General features: G+C 37.4%; 2 protein-coding genes across 5 annotated transcripts in view; both read left to right on the top strand.

The window, feature by feature from the left end:
• Positions 1-248: 248 nt before the first annotated feature.
• Positions 249-13,226, top strand: PMS2 (PMS1 homolog 2, mismatch repair system component). Its single transcript, XM_075515250.1, has 15 exons — positions 249-316; positions 727-866; positions 1,455-1,541; positions 2,676-2,778; positions 3,506-3,689; positions 4,182-4,349; positions 5,743-5,840; positions 6,618-6,717; positions 6,988-7,072; positions 7,563-7,715; positions 8,773-9,676; positions 10,552-10,719; positions 11,238-11,338; positions 12,258-12,427; positions 12,812-13,226. The coding sequence occupies exons 1-15, from the start codon at positions 297-299 to the stop codon at positions 12,953-12,955; spliced, it is 2,625 nt and encodes an 874-aa protein (XP_075371365.1). The 5' UTR covers positions 249-296; the 3' UTR covers positions 12,956-13,226.
• Positions 13,227-14,400: 1,174 nt separating this feature from the next.
• LOC142415864 (radial spoke head 10 homolog B2-like) overlaps positions 14,401-21,602 on the top strand; it is a 23,499-nt gene continuing 16,297 nt past the window's right edge. Inside the window, exons 1-10 of one of the 4 annotated variants that reach the window (XM_075514700.1) lie at positions 14,401-14,583; positions 15,234-15,535; positions 16,242-16,317; positions 16,581-16,649; positions 16,853-17,026; positions 18,097-18,182; positions 18,818-18,938; positions 19,794-19,970; positions 20,680-20,821; positions 21,316-21,437. In XM_075514700.1, the coding sequence (XP_075370815.1) occupies positions 15,282-15,535; positions 16,242-16,317; positions 16,581-16,649; positions 16,853-17,026; positions 18,097-18,182; positions 18,818-18,938; positions 19,794-19,970; positions 20,680-20,821; positions 21,316-21,437 (1,221 nt within the window). In that variant the 5' untranslated portion in view covers positions 14,401-14,583; positions 15,234-15,281. Of the gene's footprint in view, positions 15,536-16,241; positions 16,318-16,580; positions 16,650-16,852; positions 17,027-18,096; positions 18,183-18,817; positions 18,939-19,793; positions 19,971-20,679; positions 20,822-21,315; positions 21,438-21,602 lie in introns of all 4 variants that reach the window. The other 3 variants (XM_075514699.1, XM_075514698.1, XM_075514701.1) reach the window with 3 other exon arrangements.

The raw sequence follows: 21,602 nt of genomic DNA, 5'->3' as shown, positions 1-21,602 counted from the left end.
TGGGCCAGACGGGAGCACGCGCCTTACTGACTCACCCGCGATCCAATGCACGCTGGCGGCTGCTGCACCGCCTCCTTGTCGTCTTTCTGCTGGCCAGCCTGAGGTCTCCATAGGGCAAAAGGTGCAGATGCTAGTTCAGATTGGATAGCCCTATTGACCAATTGGTGCCAAGGGAGTCGAAAATTTGTTTAGGACTGGCAGGCTCTTTTCTCTAGCAGCCAATGACCGAGCGGAGGCGGGGCCTGCGGGAGGGGGATCCTGAGAAGGGCTCGGCGCGTCCCGCTGGGATTTTCCCGATGGAGGTGGCTGCGCCCTGGTGAGCGCCTGCCCTGGGGCGGGCTGGAGCGGGCCCCGGCCCTACCTGCGGCCCTGGGGGCCGCCCCTCGCTCGTACTCCCCTGCCCGGGCCGCCTCTTCTCACGGGAGGTTCGCGGCCTTGCTCCCTCGTAGCGGGCCGTGCCCTGGCTGCTGGCGCGGTTGCGGCCTCCTCGGCCGCCGCTGGCTTCTCGGTTCCCGCCTCCCCTCCCGAGCTGCTCGGGGAAGCTTGTGGGGCTTCTCGGGCTCTCCGCGTTTGGATGCGGCCACCCGGGGTATCGGTGTTTTACCCCCCGCCTCGCCCTTGGGTGCCGGTTGCCCTCGCTTGAGAGGAACGGACGAGGGAGGCGCGGCGAGGCGAGCCTTTACTGCCTGCTTTACTCTGTTTTTCCTGTCCCTCCTCTCTTTCAAGCCTGCAGCCTGCCAAAGCCATCAAGCCCATCGACCGTAAGTCTGTTCATCGGATCTGTTCGGGACAAGTTGTGCTGAATCTTGGCACTGCTGTGAAGGAGTTGGTGGAAAACAGCCTGGATGCTGGAGCTACCAACATTGGTAACCTTCTTTTCATCGTAATTTCATAAAATTTCATCGACTTCTAAAGTACTTCTTTTTCTTCAAAACAGGGTGCATGTTAACAAATCTGTGTAAATGTGTTCTATTTGGGCCAAGTATGTTTGCAGTGATTTTACACCTCAGATAAATAAAGCGTTTTGATTCCCAGGCTCCAGCTGGGCTCCTAGAAGCGTATGATTTTGTTTGTGTTATTTTATTTGTAGCCCTTTTTGCCACTAAGTAAGATATGTGGCCTATACAGCAGTGGTGATTAGGCTCTGCTAGCTGGTGGCCTCCAGCTAGCAGCCAGTTAAGGCAGGGTTGCAGTTTCCAGAGCTGTCAGGATGGTACCTGTTATAATTGGGAAAACTTCTGCCCAGGCAGAAGTGCAAGGAAGCTGAACTATCTGCAAGTACAGGCTGGTTTGCATGAGATGGCTCTAACTTTTGACAGCTATGAGGATTTTTTTGTAGTTCAAACTTGACATGGAAAACCATTATCTGGTAAAGTTACTTCAAGTACAGAATTAATACTGAATACTGTGTATGAACATACAGAATTAAAAGACTTTATTGCTCAATTTTGTAGATATAAAACTTAAAGATCATGGAGCAGAACTGATAGAGGTTTCAGATAATGGAGATGGAGTGGAAGAGGAAAACTTTGAAGGCTTGAGTAAGTTGAACCTTTTTCATAACTTATATTTGGACATTTTGAAAGCGTATTTTCAGTGAGAAATCTACTTTTTTTTTTTAATAAATTTCCTAAGCTTAATAATTTTTAATGGGTACTTGGCTTTTATATAATGCGTGCATGACCTGCAAGACTTGGGCAAAACTAGACTGGACTTCTGTAGTGCTATTGTGGTTATAGTTTTTGTAGCTCAGAAGTAGTCTTTGATTTGATTGCTTATTTAAGTGGAACAAAGAATAGAAATAATTATAGAAGAGAAGGTCCTGTAAATGTTAATTTAGATGCATTCATGTTGAGTCATCAGTCATTGTTGAAGGAGTCAAGCTTTGTGAAAGTGAGTGCTTTTGAGAGGTGAATTATAAACTTGCATATTTGCTGAAAGTGAACTGACATTGCATGCCTGACTGTCAGATTTTCCATTTGCTAGTTTTAAATTGCACAAAATGGGAGCAGAAACAATACTGTATGATAAATGTAACTAGCCATTGCAACAGAAATACCTACATTTCTTTTTTTCATATAATGACTAGGGATCTCTTTCACTGTAAGTTATTACTCAGTAACGATGTGTGTTCACAGTATTTATATGGTACATCAGAAACTCTTTCTCCTACTGTTCCAGGACAGTGAAAGTTCAGGGGTGCTGCTACTAACTCAGTTTGTTACCTGGTGACTAGTGCTGCACTGACTGTGTAGATCGAGTCTTCCTCAGTTGTGGTCATAGTGGAACAGGCTTATGCCTGTCCACTGTATACCACACACAGCACAGCACTGGAGTTGTTTTCTTGCAGGGCAAAATCTGACAGGTACATCAGTCACAGAGGCAGGTACTATGTACTGCTCTGAGGCATCTTGTAATGCATATACCAATAATGCTGTATGAATTTTGGGTGTAAGTATGGAATAACAGGTGTATCTGAGGATTTTAAAGAGATCTTGCTTAGAGGAAAAGGGGAAAGGAAACATTAAGTATCTAATTATTTTGTCTCTAATAATTACATAAAATACAATGAATAATACAGAAATTTTTTTGCTTCTTGATATGCATGGGAAAACTACTTGCGTAAGCCAATGTCACTTTGAAGTGAAATACATATTTTAAATATCTTTTTCCAGCTCTGAAACATTATACATCAAAGATACAAGATTTTTCTGATCTAATACATGTTGAAACATTTGGGTTTCGAGGTGAAGCTCTGAGTTCACTGTGTGCATTAAGGTATTAATATTAAACTTCTTATTAGTAGAAAGTTACTATGTGTACAAAAATAACTGAACCCAACTTTTCAGTTTACCATTATTGATAAAATGAGGCTTTGGAAACTTCCAGTTCCTTAATGTTAGGTCAATTTTGAGCAGTAGGTTGCATGACATCCTGAGTCCTTTCCAACCAAAATTATTCTGTGATTCTAAGCACCTGATTGATCCTTTTATGTACAAAATTTAGTGTTACTTAAGCATGCAACTCTTTGCAGGATGGAACTATGTACTTGCATAAGCATTTGGTCCTCTGAAGTAAAGTACTGTAATATCTAGGTGCTATGTTTCCTAGGCTGTAACTCGCTAAAACTGTATTTAAACTCCTCCCAGACAGACTATACATTTGAAATAGCACAGCTTTTGCATGCAGTTCTGTGCATCAGCAATATTCTGCTGTTATGTATTAGTATGAGGAATGTAGTGTCCAACAAAATCAGACATTAACATTGCATTTTATAACAGAAGAAGGAAAGGGATACAAATAAAAATGTTTGCATTGTAGCTAGGAAAATGTTACACTACTCTTCAGATATGTTTTTAGTTGTTTGTGGTGAAGAGTTAGTTTTAATTAAATGAATAGTATTGATGTAGTTTCTATGCCTGATTAGGTCATGAAGAATGGATAAGAAAATACTTTTCTTATCAGTGCTCAGTGAGTAATTCTGTTGCCTCTTTCCTTCTATTAGTGACGTTACCATTTTTACCTGTCATAAGTCTGCAAAGGTTGGGACTCGTTTGGTATTTGATCACAATGGTAAAATTACTCAGAAGACTCCTTTTCCACGACCACAGGGAACGACTGTTAATATACAGCAGTTATTTTATACTTTGCCGGTGCGGCATAAGGAATTTCAAAGAAACATTAAAAAGGTAGGTTAGATCGGAAATTATTAATTCAAAGAAGTGTCAATACCCCAGAATTTATTCACTGCTGAATGATATTCAGTTCTCTGTAGAATACATTGATTATGTCAGACTATTTCATGCCTGTCTTGTATCTTAATCAAATAAGAAAACAGTCTTCCTGTATGCTTTCCTCTTCTGTTTTGCAATGATTGGTTTTAAAGATGCATTCTCAAATTTTCAGATTTTGAAAAGAATCAATATCATGATCACTTTTGTGTATTTTAAAATCAGGGACTGATGTGTTATGACTAAATATCAATCTTGTAAACGTTCTGTTTGTTTTTAAAGGGACTATTTTTCACATATTTTTTTAATTTAGTTTGTAAAGATTTAAAAAAACATTAACACCACCACCCCTTTTTGTGTTACCTGCAAATATTGAATGTTTTGTTTATACTTTTTTGTTTTAAAAAGAGACATTTCATATAAATATGAACTTTCTTTTTTCTTTAATAGGAATATGCAAAAATGGTGCAGGTATTGCAGGCATACTGTATTGTTTCAAAAGGAGTGCGGATTAACTGCACCAATCAAGTTGGCCAAGGGAAAAAAAGCTCTGTGGTATCCACTACTGGAAGTCCTAGTTTAAAGGAAAACATTGGAGCAGTATTTGGGCAAAAACAGGTACTACTTTTATTATTGAAAAGAGAGGTAATGTAGCTGTATAGAGAGATTTTTGATATCTAATAAATAGAGGGGATGTAGGAAACCGTTAAAAACCGTAAGAGGAAGGAGCATGTGTTGACCTCTAGCACACCCTACAGGTTGAAAAAGGAGAAACAGTGCAGCTTCGACAGATTCCCTTGAAGCTTCTAAATCTGCTTAGAGATGTTTTGATGGAAAAGAAATTATTTAGGAGATAGGGTTACTGCTTAATATCTCTCTGAAGCCCGTTTTATGAGCTGTTGTGCCAGCAAGCCTCTGAAGGTTTGTGCTTTTGAAAACCAGTAAGGAGACCAAGGTCTGTTTGTCACAAGAACAAGCAATTTAAAAAAATCCTAAAAATGGTGTGATGTGAAAGTCTTAATTGGGGGACAGAAAACTGAGGCGTTTCTAGCTTTTGCAATCTCTTCCTGTGAAACTAAGTTTCATTAGTGTTCTGGTTAACCTTTAAATGGGATTGCAGTCAGCCCCTGTAGAGGTGTGGACTGTGATGCTTTCTAAATAATAGCTATAAAAATAATTGTTATCCTCTAGAAGAAAGCAAAGATGAAAAAAAGCATAAAAACATCCTTCCTACAACCATATATTACAACCATCAGGAATATTGAGTGGTTGGTAGCTGCTGGTTGTTGATAAGCACTTCCTCCCTTCACAGTGCCCATGTAGAGATTTCAAAGCCTGTTCATGCTGTGGCTGAAAGACTAGATGAAAGATGTAACTTTGTCTTGCCACATAGCAACAAGCATAGCTGAAAATTCAGTGTTATCTGACTAGAATGTTTAGCTTATAGCCTGCTTATATAATATCAAATACTTAAATGTAAAATCAGTAGAAGATACTCTAATGACAGAAAAATAATAGTGGCATGACTGGGAAAATGTTTGTGGTAAACATATCTGTACTTAGGAAGCTTGTGATTCAAATACCATATCTTTTCTAATAGTTTTATTGTTCTTTCAAAGGAAACTTCTTTTACTCTTTTGGCTCTTGTTTTTGCATAAACTTGATTAGGTCATACGTGTATAGTTGGGGAGTCCAAATTGCGTCAATCGTTTTGTTGTTCTGTCTATGTACGTTCTGAAGTAAAGGTCTGTGAAATAGCTAAGGCAAAAGTAGTGATATCAAAGGATGAGAATAGCCATTCATTAAGGCATTGTTTCTGTTTCTCAGTAAGCAGTGCTACTGTCTTCTAGTAGGCTTGGGTATTTTAAGTGTTTGACTTGGTCAGTCAACTTGAAAAAAACCACCATTTTATCAAATAGATTTTAAGGCTAATAAATAACAATAGAATGGAAGGAAAAAAATCTATACATGTTTAACATTTAATTTCCTTTTTTTTTTTTTTTTTTTTCAGTTGCAGAGCCTTATGCCTTTTGTTCAGCTACCTCCTAATGAAGCTGTTTGTGAAGAATATGGACTCAACGCTACTGACATGCCACAAAATCTTTATAGGTAATTAAAAAAGTACAAACCACTGTTGTGAGTGGCATGTTACCATAACCAAAAATTAAAAAAAAAAACAAAAACAAAACAGAGTGTGGTGGTTAATAGTAACAGCATAGTATACAGTATATTAGTATACAGTTTGGGAAAGACCATCACTTGATTTAAAAAGTTAATTCAGGACTAAGATGTTGCTAGTCAGATGAGTAGGAAGAGCAAAACTACTATTCCTTGTGTCCTAGTTAGTTATATAGTACTTTAATCTGCTGAATGTCACCTTTGTCAGTGCTCTGAGTAATTGGATGGATGAATTGTATCTGTTGTTTATATGTGTATTTCTTCAGTAATGTTACTGAGAAATGGTATGAGATACATGTGAATCGGTTTGTGTAAGTAAATTACCCTTTACTTTCTTAAAGTGCACTTTTTTTATCTCTCACTATACATGAGATCAGCAAATAGATACATCAATATCTGACCAATGACAGTTCACAACTGACCTCTCTTCTGCTTTCAGAGCAGAAAAATTACAAATGCCACTTCTTTTGAAATCAGAGCGAGCTACTTTTTCAATTGTCTGATGCCTTTTTGGAGCTGAACCTCTAGCCTTTGTCAGATAAGGAACTGGGAGAGGAAATATGTGTACATATTTACTGATGCTGTATTATAGCGTTTCTTTTAGCCCCTTATAAAATATTCTTCCACTCTATATGCTTGGAGTCAGAAAAACTTCTTTTGCTTTGCTCCTCCATTTTACCTTACCGTTGTTATATTATTTTTCAACAGTATTACAGGCTTTGTTTCTCGTTGTGATCACGGTGTTGGAAGAAGTACAACAGACAGACAGTTTTTCTTTATCAACCAACGTCCATGTGATCCAGCAAAGGTGAGGTTTTTATTTTCCTAACATCACCAGTGCTAACTTGTTTGATATTCTCTGAAAACCACTGGATTCTTAGCCGATATGTATATTTGTGGCTTGATGCTGCAAGTTCCTGTGCCTCAGGTTTTTGTCTTCGTTGTGTCTATTTGTGTGAACACAAGCTCAATCATACAAGATATGATTTAGTAAATTAATTGTTTTGAAGGGGGTTAAATAATAGAATAATAGAAGATAATAGTACTAACATGTATTGTTTTTTCACCTTCTCTGCAGGTTGTCAAGCTTGTGAATGAAGTTTATCACGTATACAATAAACACCAGTATCCATTTGTTGTCCTTAACATTTGTGTAGATTCGGGTAAGTTATGAATAATTTTCAGTAACTTGTGTAAAGGGTATAACTTCATTGAAGAATAAATTGTATTTATTTAGAGAATATTGTAGCTTTTATCTGTATGACTTTGTGCACTGTGGTGATTTTTTGATCTACAGTTGGTGAAGGAGAGAGAGGGTCTAGCGGTGGTTGCGCTTTTTTTCCCCCTCCACTTTTTCTATGCTCAAAAGTAACTTCTTATCTCATGTAAAGAGAAAAAGGCAGTCTTGTGGTTAGCTTAAATACAAGAAAACTTGTATCATGTTATTGCACAGAATTAGCTTGTTTTGTTTGCTGGAATGTTGACAAAGTTAAAAGTTGAATTTGCAGACATACTGTGAATGTTAACTGTGGCTTTGGTTTTAATCCTGTGAAATAAAAATGGAGGGTGAAAGGGCAGAAAACTTTGATCCAAGGGTGGATTTTTTTTTTTTAATTTTTCATTTATAATGAGGTTGTTTTCTTTTTTCTTTAGAGTGTGTTGACATCAATGTAACTCCAGACAAAAGACAAATTTTACTTCAGGAGGAAAAGCTTTTATTAGCAATTTTAAAAACTTCTCTGATGGAGATGTTTGGTAGTGATGTTAACAAACTGAATGTCAATCAGAAACTTCTGGACATTGCAGGTAGGACACAAAATGTGAATGTTTCGTGTATGATATATGGTAGAGAATTGAAAATGGAATAATGTGTTTTTAAAAACCCAAAGGAGAAATGAAAAAAATGTCTGGCTGTTAATTGATACACCTTTCAGGGCAGATTTTTCTTGTATTACTTACATTGAAAGATTGTTATTGACATCAAATAATAAAGGAGGACCCTAAGTTATTAAGCAATTTACAGTCAACTTCATGGGAAAAGAATTAACACAAAATTAATTGATAATGCTTGAAAAAGATTTATCCCAAGATACCGGAAGAGATCTGTGTTGCCTTTATTTAAATGTACTTGAGAAAGAATGATTAAGGTCTCATAAATAAAATCAGAAATTTGAGTATGAGTTTATTGAATTTTGAACTTTGATTCTTTTATGATAACTACAGAAATTGCTGATTCTCTTGTGACTGTGTAATCTTTCAAAATTGCTTTTCTGTGTTAACACCACCTCATCCTCCTCATTTCTTTCAACAGAGCCCCTTCTAATTTCCTTTTTTACTGACGTATAGAATCAGTTGTAGCCTGATTCTTACAGTTATTTAAATTAATCTTTAGTAAAATACATGTCGGACTGACAATCCGCGAGGTTGAAGTCCTCTAATTATCTACAAATCACATATACTACAAGTATCTGTTGTGCCAGCTCCTTAACACGTTGCCAACAGACTTTTATAGTGACCATTGAAGTGTAAGAGCAATTCACTTTTCATTGTCCCTTAGTCATTAAACTCTTTTGATTATATAAATAAATGTGCTGACTGGACTGATTGCTGTTCCAGTTTAAACAGAGATTACAAATTCATTCACACAAGTACCATTAAGTTCCTTAAAGATGTAACTGCTTGTCTGTTGGATATTAACGCATTTCAGCCCCATACTTGGTCATTTTCTGAAACTTAAGGGTTCCTTTGAGGACTTTGCTATTTTTCTACCTCTCTTACCATTCCCTCTACTAAAGCACATGATTTAATTCATGTTTCCAGCTAACTTTGAATCTTGAAATATTCTTTATTCTGGTTTTACTAGGCAACTTGAAGAAGACACTTCCTGAAGAGACAGAAAAGCCTCGGGTAGAAATGCTGCCTGACTCTGAGGCTGAAAATCCAAGTGGTGAAGGAAAAAGAATAATGACTCTTGCCAGATTAAGGGAGTCGTTCTCTCTCCATCAAACAACAGGGAGTAATTTTCAAAGCCCTAAAAAGGTAAAACAGCAGCACAGCTCCCCTAGACAAATGTCACTAGTTACCACTTTTGGTACTGTAAAGACTCAAAAGGCTGTCTTCAGTAAGGATTCTGAAAGTTGTCATAAGATGGACTCAAAGATGTCAATTCCAAGCAGACATCTGAGAAAACTAGAAGATTCTGAATTCTGTAGTACTTCTGAGTCAGATGCCGGATGTAGTACACCAGAAGCTGGGAGCTGTGTCAATAGCAAAAGTGTAATTAATCCTTCGGAAGAAGAATTCTGTAGCTCAGAAGAACAACTTCAAAATGAATGTCCTACAACTGTTGGATGTAGTGAGAAATCATTGGAATGTGATGTTCAGGTCTTGGGCACTGAACATGAGTTAAATCAAGTGAATGACTGGAGTAATCAAAATAAGTTATCTCAAGAAGCCAGTAGTTCTTCCCCAAGAGTAAAACGTTTTAAAAGCAGAAGCTTTAAAAGTGAAGCAGATGACTTAAAGGCAGGTAAATGTCCTGAAGTGAAGAACACTAGGAACTATATGCCAAGTGTTGATGTACTGGTGGAAGTTAAAAAGAAAACCGTGCCACTTGAATTCTCTATGAAGGTTTTAGCAGAAAAGGTAAAAAAGGTAATACAGCAACAACAGAAAAGTACAGAAACACAAAATTACAGAAGATTTAAAGCAAAAATTAGTCCTGGAGAAAACAAAGTAGCAGAAGATGAATTAAGAAAAGAGATCAGGTATTTTCACCTTCTTAACGTGTTGTATTCATCAATTAATAAAAATAATTAAGGAAAAATAAAAGACCTGTCTTGAGGGATGGGCAGGACGCTTACATCTACCTGTTAGTTTTGGATATATCTTTTATTTAACTTGCACCATTAAAATGTCAATTTGGACAAGTTATTTTACCTCACAGAGCAGCTGTTAGAACTAAGTGCAAACAGAATGTGGAGAAAAGACACTAAAAAGGTGGCCACAAACACCATAGATTGGGCTTAGTTCAGACTTGCAATTTGCAGTGTGGTCAGAGAAACACCAAATTTCATGACCGATAAGAATGTTCTGAAAAGAGTCCATAACTCTTATTTCCTCCTCATGCGAATTTGAAATTTGGTCAGACATGGCTGTGAAAGTAAGTTACATTCAGGTGGTCACTGGGCAGTAAAAGGGTATGATTCATTAATTTTGGTTTAAAAAAAAAGTGTTAGGAAAGCCTTCTCATTATGAAAAGAAGGCAAATATGTCAGCTGCTTTACTTCAAAACCGTGGTGCTGCCTTAAGTGTTATTCACTTGGACTATCACCATACTACCCGTTTCTAATTTTATTATCACCAGTGGCTGTTATTTAAAATGGGAGAATCCTGAACGAGTTCTGTCTTAATGATGGATTGTGTTCTGCTGGAAATGGCCTCATCAGTCAGTGGCAGATTCCAGATAACTGTACTTTTTCACATTCATATCCTGCTTAAATGAGGTGTTTTAATTTTTTTTTTTTTTTAATGTAAACTGTGTTCTGCAGGGGAGAAAAAGATGCTTTTAAGTTTTACAGTCTAACGTGATAACTGATGAGTAATTTATAAATTATAATCTGTTTATATTTTCTATATACAGTAAAGAAATGTTTGCAAAAATGGAAATCATTGGCCAGTTCAATTTAGGGTTTATAATAGCAAAGTTGAATTCTGATCTTTTCATAATTGACCAACACGCTACTGATGAGAAATACAACTTTGAGATGTTACAACAACATACTGTTCTTCAAGGACAGAAGCTGATAGTGTAAGTATTTTCAGTGTTTTAACAATAGTTATCTTTAAGTGTAATTAAATGTTTCAGAAGGATATCTATGATTATATTTATGTAGCATTTCACACATTCAAAACACTTATGACAAAGTTGTTCTTATATTCTGTGTTTCAAAGAGTCAATCTTCACAAGAAAAATAAATTCCACAGATACAGTTATAGCTATGCAGCGAGTCAGTGGTCAGACAGGTTTCACAGCGGGCTTACATGGCAACCCACATTTTGGTAAGCATGGTCGTACAGTGAGGATATTGGAGACTGCTGTTGCAACACAGAGTGCTGCCCAACTGACTTAACTCTGCTGAGTACCACTTGGAAGTGATCTGTTCAGTAGTGCTTTTTTTTTTTTTTTTAAAAAAAAAAAAAAAAACAAGGCAAAGTGAAATGTTTTGGTAGAGCTCTGTGTCAGTATCTCTAGATTGCTTCTGAAACCTATCCTAAGTGGTCTGCACTATGTACCTATGCAATGCCATATTTTTCTTTCTCTTTCAGGCCTCAAAATCTCAATTTAACAGCTGTAAATGAAACTGTATTGATTGAAAACCTGGAAATATTCAGAAAAAATGGGTTTGATTTTGTCATAAATGAAAATGGTGAGTTTGGGCCAGAATTGCTGGAAGTAAAAAAATTCAACAGTTCAACATGTAAAAATCCCTTTTGGTAGTTATCAGAAACTTTGAAATAATACGCATTATAGTATATGGTTTGTTTGTTTTTTAAGGCTTATGATTCTGTGGTCTCTTTGCACTATTTAACAGAACATTGTAGAGTGTTTATCTCACCAGGTTTTTACAGAAGTTTCTGAAGACTCTTTGGAGTCACTGACTACCTGACTGGATGTGTATTTTCTGGATGTCTTACATTAAAATCTTTTTATTTTATTAGTACTTGCTGGTCCCAGCAGGGTTAGATACAGGCAAATGATAAATTTAGAAACTTTAAATTAATAGATATCATTGGTAAATAATGTTCTTTGGTTTTTCATATGGCTTTAGCATTGACTTGCTATGTACTTTTGAGCAAAATGCATAACCTGCAATCTCCTTATTGTTTTCCTTATACAGCAAGGATAACGAAAATGCTACCACTTTGGTGTTTGGGAAGTCACTACGGATTTTTTCCATATTCTTCATTCCAGAATCTCCAGTTCTCATATAAAATGCTATTAATTATCAATCTCTTACCAACAAACATCCTTAATTATTGTGTAGTCACATAACCTCAAAATAGCTTCATAAACCATTTGTTCTTTGAAATTGAAGGGTTTGTCAGAAATTAGATGTATCTGCTTTTAAGTTTGCAAGCAATTTTTTTGTTAATGCTAAAAGGATATCTGGCATAGTTACTGCTTCAGTTAGTTAATAACATCTGTCAAAAGACTAAATTTAAACCTTAGCATATATGCAGATCACATCATATTAATGTATCTAAGTAGTGTCTCAATTTTTCTCTCAAGAAAAAGTAATTTATTGGAGTGCTCTGTTTCTTTATTAATTATTGCAAATCTTTCAGCTCCTGTAACTCAAAGAGTTAAACTGATCTCATTGCCAACAAGCAAAAACTGGACTTTTGGTCCACAAGACATAGACGAGCTGATCTTCATGTTAAGTGACTGCCCTGGAGTCATGTGTAGGCCCTCCAGGGTCAGACAGATGTTTGCTTCTCGAGCTTGCAGAAAGTCTGTAAGTACAGCACTTGATGCTCATTTTCAAATAAATGCCATATTTCTGTTGTATTCTGGGTGGCTGTATCTATATATATTGCAGGGGAATTTTATTTACTATTTATTCAGTATCAACAGCTAATATCCTTCATTTTATTCCTTATGGTTTTGTCTAGTGTAACTTGGGAAAAATTTCTGGTAGTTTTTTATTTTGTTTCAAGCCAGTGCACTTACGAACGTACTTAGCTGTGTTTTGTCTTCTGTTCATCTTGTAGATCTTTCTGCTTTTAATGCCTTGCACAGTATTTATTTGCTCTAGTAGCTGAAGTACTGCTCTAATCTGTGTCAGTTGTCAATATGGAGAAAAAAAAACCACAACTGGGTTTTTCATCTTTACTTGCAGGTGATGATTGGAACTGCACTGAATGTGCAGGAAATGAGAAAATTGATCACCCATATGGGTGAGATTGAGCATCCCTGGAACTGCCCCCATGGAAGGCCTACTATGAGACACATAGTCAGTTTAGACTTGATTTCACCAGAATAAGTCAGTTTCTGTTTATTAACATTCTCGATTTTAATTCTTGGCAATATTTTGAGCTTTTATCATGACTCTCTTATTACGAGTAAAAAAAATTTTAGCCAGTCTTCAAATTTGAAGACAATAACACTTTAAGGCATTCAGCAGGGTTTCATTGTTATTCCTATCAAGTCGACAATATTCACATACTGGAATTCACGTGTAAATAACGTTTCTTTTATTGTGATTTACTGTGTGTATCACTTATTTTTGCAATCAAGACTTTTAAAAAATAAATGTTTATATATAAAGATCAAGAGTAGGTGAACCTCATTTATAATAAATACACTGGTTCTTAAAATTGTCGACTGTGAATTTAAGTCTCTAGTAATGCCATGAAACAAACATTAACTCTATATGTTTATACATCCTGTATATGATAAGTTTAAGGAAAATGTAAATGATATACAAGTGAAAATACTTTTTTTTCTTTTTTTACTCTTATACTAAAGCTGGGTTTCATTAGATAACTACTTCATGCATTAATATTGCAGTTAATGATTCACTTACTGGTATGTGTGTTTAAGGCTTGAATAGAACAATTCATCTGGCATATTTACTTTTAATTAACATTGTTCCCATCTATATTCTAAACATTTTTATTTCCAAGAACAGGGATTCCTTTTCTGAGAATGAATGGAAAAAACCTCTCTCACCAGGCACTGCCGCTCAAGTCAGTCCAAATTCTACAGCAGAAGAATCAAAATAGTTAGAAAATTTGTCTTTTTGAATCACAAATCCATTAAAACAAATAGCTAAGCTCTTCCGTTTCTGTAGGACCAAGATTTGACCTAAGAAATCTTTGGTTTTATTCATGCCTTTCCCTTAGCACCTCCATTTACTGCTTGTGGAGTGGTGGGGCTGGGATGCTGCTGCTGTTATTCTGGTGCACAAAGCAGCCCACGCCGCTTGTCTCGGCCGTATGCGTATTGTCTGCAACTGTCACCCGTATGGCTGTGAATGGCCGAGTACCATGAATAAATTGTGTTCTGTGTGGAACGTGTGCAACGTCTGCTAGCCGGTATTTTCCATTCACGAGTTCTCGGTACTAAAATGAACCAGCACAAGGCCGTTTCCCTCTTGTCCTGTGTAATGCAGAGTTAATCTCCCGACTTAAAGCAACCAGAAGGACAGCCTCTCCTCAGGGGCGGGCTAGCCTGGCTACTGGCGCAGTGCCCTCCGCGGGGCAACGGGGAGGTCGCTTCCATGAACCCAGCGTGGGGCGTCCCCGGCACCGGGGAGGGACCCGCGGTGGGACTTACCGCCGGTGGGGCGGTGCCTCGCCGGCCGGCGGGGATGGCGCGGTCCCTGAGGGGGGGACCGGCTGGCTGCCGCGGTGCGGTTGCTATGGTTACGGCAGCCATCGCCGCACTGCGGCTGCGCGGCGCGGCGACCGCGGCAGTTGTGAGGCGCGGGGCGGCGGCTTGGGGCAGCGGGGAGCGTTGGCGTCTGGCGGCGCTGCGCTGCGGGCGGGAAGGGCTTCCAGCAACGGGCTGCCCTCGCCGGCCCTTGCTCTCCCACTCGGGCCCTTCAGCAGTTGATCTGGTACTGTAATTGCCCGAGGGGAACGAGGCGCTGGCTGGAAGCAAACAGTGGTGAGAATATGGCGGTTGCTTGAGGCTGTCCCTTTCAGCCCTCGCCACTGCAGCACGCGGATTTGATTCTTGTATTACAAAGCAGCGATGATCAGTCTGTGAAACGAGTGGGAATTGTGATTACAGCTGTTCAAGCAGTCCTGTAACCTCCAAGTAGCTCTTAACTGGCAAAATAACTTTATTTTTATAAGCTATAGTGGTTATTCTGTGTTGTGGTTCAATCTGCAACTCATAAACTTGGAAGGCAAGTTAAATCAATAATACTAGTGCAGCTGTAACTTTAAAGAAATTCACCAAACTCGTATCTTTGAGAAATGGTTTTCAACTTCTCCGCATGATTAGACACCTAAAAATCTCCTAGTAAAGATGGAGACCTCTGTGTAGCAAAAGTAAGTCTATTAATAACACTTGTGTTGTAGTGGTTTTGATGGACTTCTTACAGGTAATTCACAGGCATTGCTTCCTGTTAGCCCTGAGGTCTGCCTACCACAAGCTGAAACCACTGCCTTGAGGAACTGTTACTACAGAAATAACTTAAAATACATGCATATATAATAATTAGGAAAAGATTGATAATTTTTCATGTAGTTAGCTGTTTTGTTGTTGGGGTTTTTTTTATCAGATTATAAGGGGAAAAATCTTTACATAAGACAGTAAATCTTCAGAAGGAAAATACACGTTGAGACAACTCACTAGTTATGTCAAAGGATAAGAAGAAAGATGGCAAGAAGGCAGAAAAATCTGTACGCCCTCCTATTCCTGCACAAGATACTACAGCTGAGAGTAGTTCAACAAAGCTGCCAGATTTGCAGACCTTAGTGAATGGAGTGGAAGAAACACAGCCAAATCCAGTGATATCGGATAAAGAATCAGAGGAGGTAGAGGAACCTCCAGTCCAAGACGTTCCTCAATACTACGGGGAGGCTGTTCTTGCTGAAGTTATTGTAAAAAGGTATGCTTGTTACAAACACGTCAGTGAAGTCAAGAATTCTCATTTAAGTATCTCTGGTGTACCCAGTGTCATACAAACATGGATTTGACTCTTGATTTGAGGCAGTGAATCGGGTTCTTCAGACCTGGTAGCTGCGTCACCTCACGAGACTGATACACGTGGAATTCTGTTGCCTTCTGTTGCTGGTGCTTTCTGCTTGCCAAAAGCCTCGTTCTTTTAGCTTGTTCACCTATGGTGAAGTTTTGTCTGAGTATACAGACATCTGGTGAAGAAAATGTAGCGCTCTCATTTAATGTTCAGTTGCTGATGCCTTTTAATGTTTAGGGCTGCTCATATCCCTCAAAAATATCCTAAACTGAGGGAGCAGGTGAATGGCAGTGTTAACCAAATCCTTTGGTAGTTCACGGGGACTGTATGTCACGTTTCACATACTGACCAGGGTGCCTGGTTGTAAGCTAGTAAATGCTACCAATGTGCTTTGTTTTCTTAATACGGGTCTGAGGCAACACAACAATTACGTGAAATATTACAAGGAAGGTGCAAAAATTGGAAATTTTGTTGTAGCTCACTTTTCTACACAAGATGCAACAACTGTCCTGTGTGTAGCCCATGGTAAATCAAAGGTCATTTATTATATATGTCTGTTGTGATTCAGGTCTGCTGGCAGTGACTTGAAATCTTCATCTTTAGTTTGTTTTCCTTGTAGCTATGAAGGTGAAAAAGTCCATGGATTGTATGAGGGTGAAGGATTTGCATATTTTGAGGGGGGAAATACATATAAGGTGAGTGTATAAATTAAAAAAAAAATAGTAGTGGATCAAGTTCTTTAGAACAGGCTGGCTATTTCTTTTAGTGTAGGTGGAGGTTGAGCACTTAGAATGTGTAAGCATTGAAAGCTGTGTTCGTTTCTGGCATTAAAACTTAATTTGAAACTAGTAGTTGGAGGGGAATTAATATGTCATTATTTTTAAATCTTACAGTCACTGTAGGCTTCAGTTGTGGTAAGAATAAATTTGCAAATGATGCCGTTCTCTTAATTTTGAAGGGCATGTTTTCTCAAGGGCTTATGCATGGACAAGGGACTTACACGTGGGCTGATGGAGTGAAGTACGAGGTAAAGTGCAATTTAACTTTGAACATAGTTACAATCAAGTAGATGAGTAAATTCAAGGAAAGTAGATAAGTTGCAGTAATTGGTACAGTAGGGGTGGCAACTGCAGAATTATGGCAGTGATTTCAATCACAAGCCAGACTTCTCCCAGATACTTGGGGAACAGTGAGTCTTTGTTTTTTAAATGTTGTAATTCAATCTTTTAGGGAACGTTTGTTAAGAATGTGCAGATGTTTAATGGCCGTTATACATGGAATGATGGCAGCATTTATGAAGGATCAATCCAGAATGGAGTTAGGCATGGATTTGGATTTTTCAGGAGTGGTACTCGTCCTGTTTCTTACATTGGCTATTGGTGTAAAGGCAAAAGACATGGAAAGGTATGTAAGAACACCAAATGAGAGCATGGTCTTGGGTTATTACCTTCTAGAACAGCCAGCACTCTTGTGGAAAGGTTTTGCAAATATGTTTTGTGCCGTTGCATGGTCTTATGCTATGTAGAGATTAGTTTTTCCTAAGGATCTTCTGTGAAGTCGTGAATGCTAATTAAAACAATTGGGATGGGATCATGTTTGTAGTGGAAGAGACGAATGGTATCCTAAAAGAGTAATTGGCCTGTTGTGTGGTTTGTCCTTTATGCTGCTCCAAGTAGATGATGACAAAGTCAAAACTGATGACTGCATCAATAGCCATGTAACAATGACAGAACAATTAGCTTCCCACTAATGACAAAGTGATCCCGCCTCCCAAATGTGTTAAGCAGACCAAGTTTGATAATTATAATTAAGACTGCCTTATCTAGTATATGTAACATCTAGTTCCAACTTTCTAAAGGCAAGTAGTGCTTTTATCTGTCTCCGTTTTGTGCATCCAGATTGAGACACTCTTCTGGGCCTGACATTTTGAAGGCCAGTGTTCAGCATGTGAGGAAAATCCATTCTAATCACATGGTTTTTTGTTCTGTGTCACTAATGAGACACTAAAATCACACAGGCTGCTGTGGATGGTCACCAGTGCAATGGTCTGTCCAGTTTGTTCTGAGAGGAAGCTATCAGATAGAGAAAGACAGAACAATTAATGCTGTAGACCTACTGTTGGAAGTTGAATTCTGAATGAGTCAGAAAACTGATCTACCTCAGAGTGACTACTGTGATTAAGTTGCCAAAGTTAGCTCTCTGAAAGTATTTCCAAGTGGTTTGAAAAACATGGTAGACTTTGATGTAATGTAATACAATTTCTCTTTTGAACACTTGATCTTTTTTAAGTTCTTAACTAATATTCATCAAAAGAGGTTGGCTTTTTTATTTATCACTTCAGTTGCTTTCAGTACAGTGTCTCAAAGTGACTATAAGTAAAAGTGTGATTACATGTGTCATATAATTTGTATGCAATGTTTTATTAATGTAGATGAATATTTAGGTATTTAAATTGACTATACTGTTTGTTTCAGGGCATCATTTATTATGATCAGGAACATACCTCTTGGTATTCAGGCGACTGGGTAAATAACGTCAAAGAAGGATGGGGAATGAGATGGTAAAAGTTGTAACACTTGTTCTTATCTTAATATTTTTTTTTTATTTTACATGTACTATCATACAGTTTGTCCTATTGTTTAAAATGGATACAAATGCTACCATTTCATAGTAGTGTGTACTTTCTGCAGTGGGATAAATGTACGAAGTGCTTTATAATAATAAAATAGACCTCTATAGCTTACATTTTTATGTTGGTATTTCTGCTGATCATTCTGACTAAAGAATGTCTAAAAACAAAATCCAAAGTCAGCTTTGGTAAACCACAAATCAACATTTAAAAACAAATAAACTTGATTGATTTGAACAGATGGAGCTGCTTTCATGAATAAATGAATTATTTCTGGAATTATATATAAAACAGTATTTTGATTAGCTATGGTGAAGACTCTTTGGAAAAAAAACCTGGTTAATATTTTGACAGTGATTTGTAAGTTAAAAATAGAAGGTAAACAGTGGGTACAATCAAACCTCTGTATCCATGTCACAGTGAGCCAACTTTCAAATTAATGCTTATATTTAGCATTAATAAATGCTAAATTTATTAGCAATGAAGTTTTGCATAAATGTTGCTTTCATAAGATCCACTCAGAATTCACTATGAATGAGTCATTAACTTTTATTGTTTTCTTGCAGCTATAAGTCTGGAAATATCTATGAAGGTCAGTGGGAGAAAAATGTACGTCATGGAAAAGGAAGAATGAGATGGTTGACAGCTAATCAAGAGTACATGGGGCAGTGGGTGTATGGCATACAGGTATTAATTTCTTCCCCAGCAACCTCTTTAGTTCAGCATCTGTCCATTACTCTAGTAAAACTAGATAGGGAGTTTTGTACAATATCAAAGGAGTTTTGTATGATTTTTGCCAGTTGAGATGGCAGAAATGTGCTGTTTATTGTAAGTTGATTCTCATGTTAGCAATATTAAAATTTTTAAAAGGCTTTTGACTTAGTCTTACAAAATCATAATTTAATTCTCTAATGGAAAATAAACCTTTTTCATAACAAAAAGTTTAAAAAGTTAAATGTTTGTGACTATACTTAGCTTGAGATATGACTTCAGCAGTGAGTATATCTGTCAATTTGCTTCTGTGTCACTTGTAAAATATTAGACAACACTATTCCCTCTTGTAAAAGTTTTATGATGGAAGGAGAAGATTCCTGATATTTTCTATTCCTTGCATTTATTATTCTGTTGGGAAAAGAATGTGAGCTACTTCCTCTGTCTTTTCACTCTGCATAAAATTGTTGAGGAGTCCAGCTTCTGGAACATTGTGGCTCTCTGGAATGGTGTTCCTCACCTGGCTGTTCAGCATTACAGTCAAAAGGATTCAGGCAGGAAGGATGTCTTTTAGGAGTCCTGTTGGTAGAGCTTGCTCAAGTATGTGTTGATTTGGTGTATCCTCTGAGCGCTTGTCCCATGCACCTTTGTAGAATATAGTTCTATGGATGGTTTGAAGTACTGCAGCTATTGACTGGGTGCTTTTATTTGAGACATTTGCCAATAGTGACTCTTAAAGATGCCTAGGTGGTTCTCCTTTTAAAAGTCTAGACCTGTAGCAATTGTAGCTCTTCTGGAGACTTTTTTTTAAACACACAATTTTTTTTTCAGCATGGGTATGGTACCCACATATGGTTTATGAAGAGAATGCCTGCATCTCAGTATCCTTTAAGGAATGAATACATAGGTGACTTTGTAAACGGGGAACGACATGGATGTGGGAAGTTCATATATGCCAGTGGAGCAGTGTATGATGGTGAATGGGTTTGTAATAAGAAGCATGGCAAGGTAAGTATTGACAAGTAGTAGGACAAAACTACAGACAAAACCAGAGGAGACTGTTCTGCTCTGTAGAGTGGATCTCTAGATTTCTGTAAGGAAAACTACATTCCATTTGCATTGTGGATGGAATCCCAACATAAAGGGCAGAGTCCACTGAAAGCAGCAGGAGTCCTTCCGAGGACCTTGCTGGGCCACAGATTTGACTCTGTGGTTAGGTGTGTGTTGTGTGTATAAAGAAATACATTTTACTGTGGAGATTTTCAGTGCAATAGGTGCATCTTGATTTTTGCAGTGGTTGCTCAGTACTTTCACTCTTATACTATGAGCTAATGGATTTCAAGCTATCCTTGCACAGAGATGTTCTCACATTAACAGGCTGTTTTAAAAAAAACTGTGAGTGGAGTGCCACATATGTAAACTAAAGATTGCAAACAAGTCTCTCTAGATGGGTGGGGAAATGTTTTTTTCCTCAAAATACTTTTCAAAATCAAATAGGTATATAGGCAGTTCTTCATCCCAGCAGTGTACTTCAATTAACAGATGACAAAGTACTTTATAAAAGAGGGTAGGAAAAATTATTTTACTTTATTTATCTCATCTATTGCATTTTAACCAAGATTCTTAAAAGGAAATTTGATTGAGAGCATTAGTGTTATTTTTTTCTGATCTTTGATTTATATTTATATTGAAATTAATCAAATTAATCTGTCTATAGGGCAAGTTCATCTCCAAGAATGGTCATGTTTATGAAGGAGAGTTCATAGATGATCGTATAGTAGAATATTCTGCTTTTCAAGTGGATGCAATGAATGCAAAAGAGGTGAATGCCATTTGCACAGGAAGTCATTTTGGCACTGGTAAGCAGCTTAAGAAAACAGATTCTACTCAGTTCACATTTTGTTCCTTTTTACTATAATGTGAAGCTGTTTGTACTTACTCAAGAGCCAGACATATTTCTTCAAAGAACTTTGATAAAGAGAGGAGTTATCTTAATAATTAATGACTTTTTGCTCCCATGCTTCTTGTTTCTTGTGCATGACACTTTGAGTGACACATCCACACTACATCTTGTAATGCTTTTGGAACACTGTTGTCTGAAAGTTTCATAACTTATGTAATATCTGCATTTCCTTTTGGCTAGGGGTTAGATTTGACAAAATTACTCTTCAGTTGTTGTTATGCTGTTGATTATGAAGTCTCTACTCCTCACTATAAAGGAGTCTTATTATTCTCAGTTTGAAGTCAGTGAGATAAGAAGGAATAATATATGTTTTCTTTTCCCTGTGTGTGTGTGTATACATATTTTTAACTTCATTTTAGTTTGTTCTAATTTATTTTGTTTGCATGGTAGAAAACATCATAGTCATTAATGGCTCAGAAAATACTTCTATTCTGGGATCAAATATTGAGTTGGATATATCTTCACTGCTTGACTTGTTGCCAAGGGAAGACAGACATGAAGAATTGAAACAAGTAAGAGTCTACTGTTGATATTTTCAGTTTTCCCCCACAGTGTGTTTCATATTATTTTATTTCTGGTTTATTTGTATTAAAGTAACTCTTTCCATTAAAGAATTATTTGAAAATCCGAAGGCCATGAAAACAGAAAAGCAAAAAGAATGAATAGACAGTATTGCC

Source organism: Mycteria americana, chromosome 12 (genome assembly GCF_035582795.1).
Source record: "Mycteria americana isolate JAX WOST 10 ecotype Jacksonville Zoo and Gardens chromosome 12, USCA_MyAme_1.0, whole genome shotgun sequence".
In the NCBI taxonomy this organism is placed as follows: domain Eukaryota; kingdom Metazoa; phylum Chordata; class Aves; order Ciconiiformes; family Ciconiidae; genus Mycteria; species Mycteria americana.
Note: the sequence above shows the minus strand (reverse complement) of the source record. Positions and strands in the feature narration are given on the sequence as shown.

Coding starts and splice junctions, on each gene's coding strand:
- PMS2 (XM_075515250.1), top strand. CDS start 297: ATGGAGGTGGCTGCGCCCTG. Junction 9,677..10,551: donor GAATTAAGAAAAGAGATCAG/GTATTTTCACCT, acceptor TTCTATATACAG/TAAAGAAATGTTTGCAAAAA. Junction 10,720..11,237: donor CAAGGACAGAAGCTGATAGT/GTAAGTATTTTC, acceptor TTTCTCTTTCAG/GCCTCAAAATCTCAATTTAA.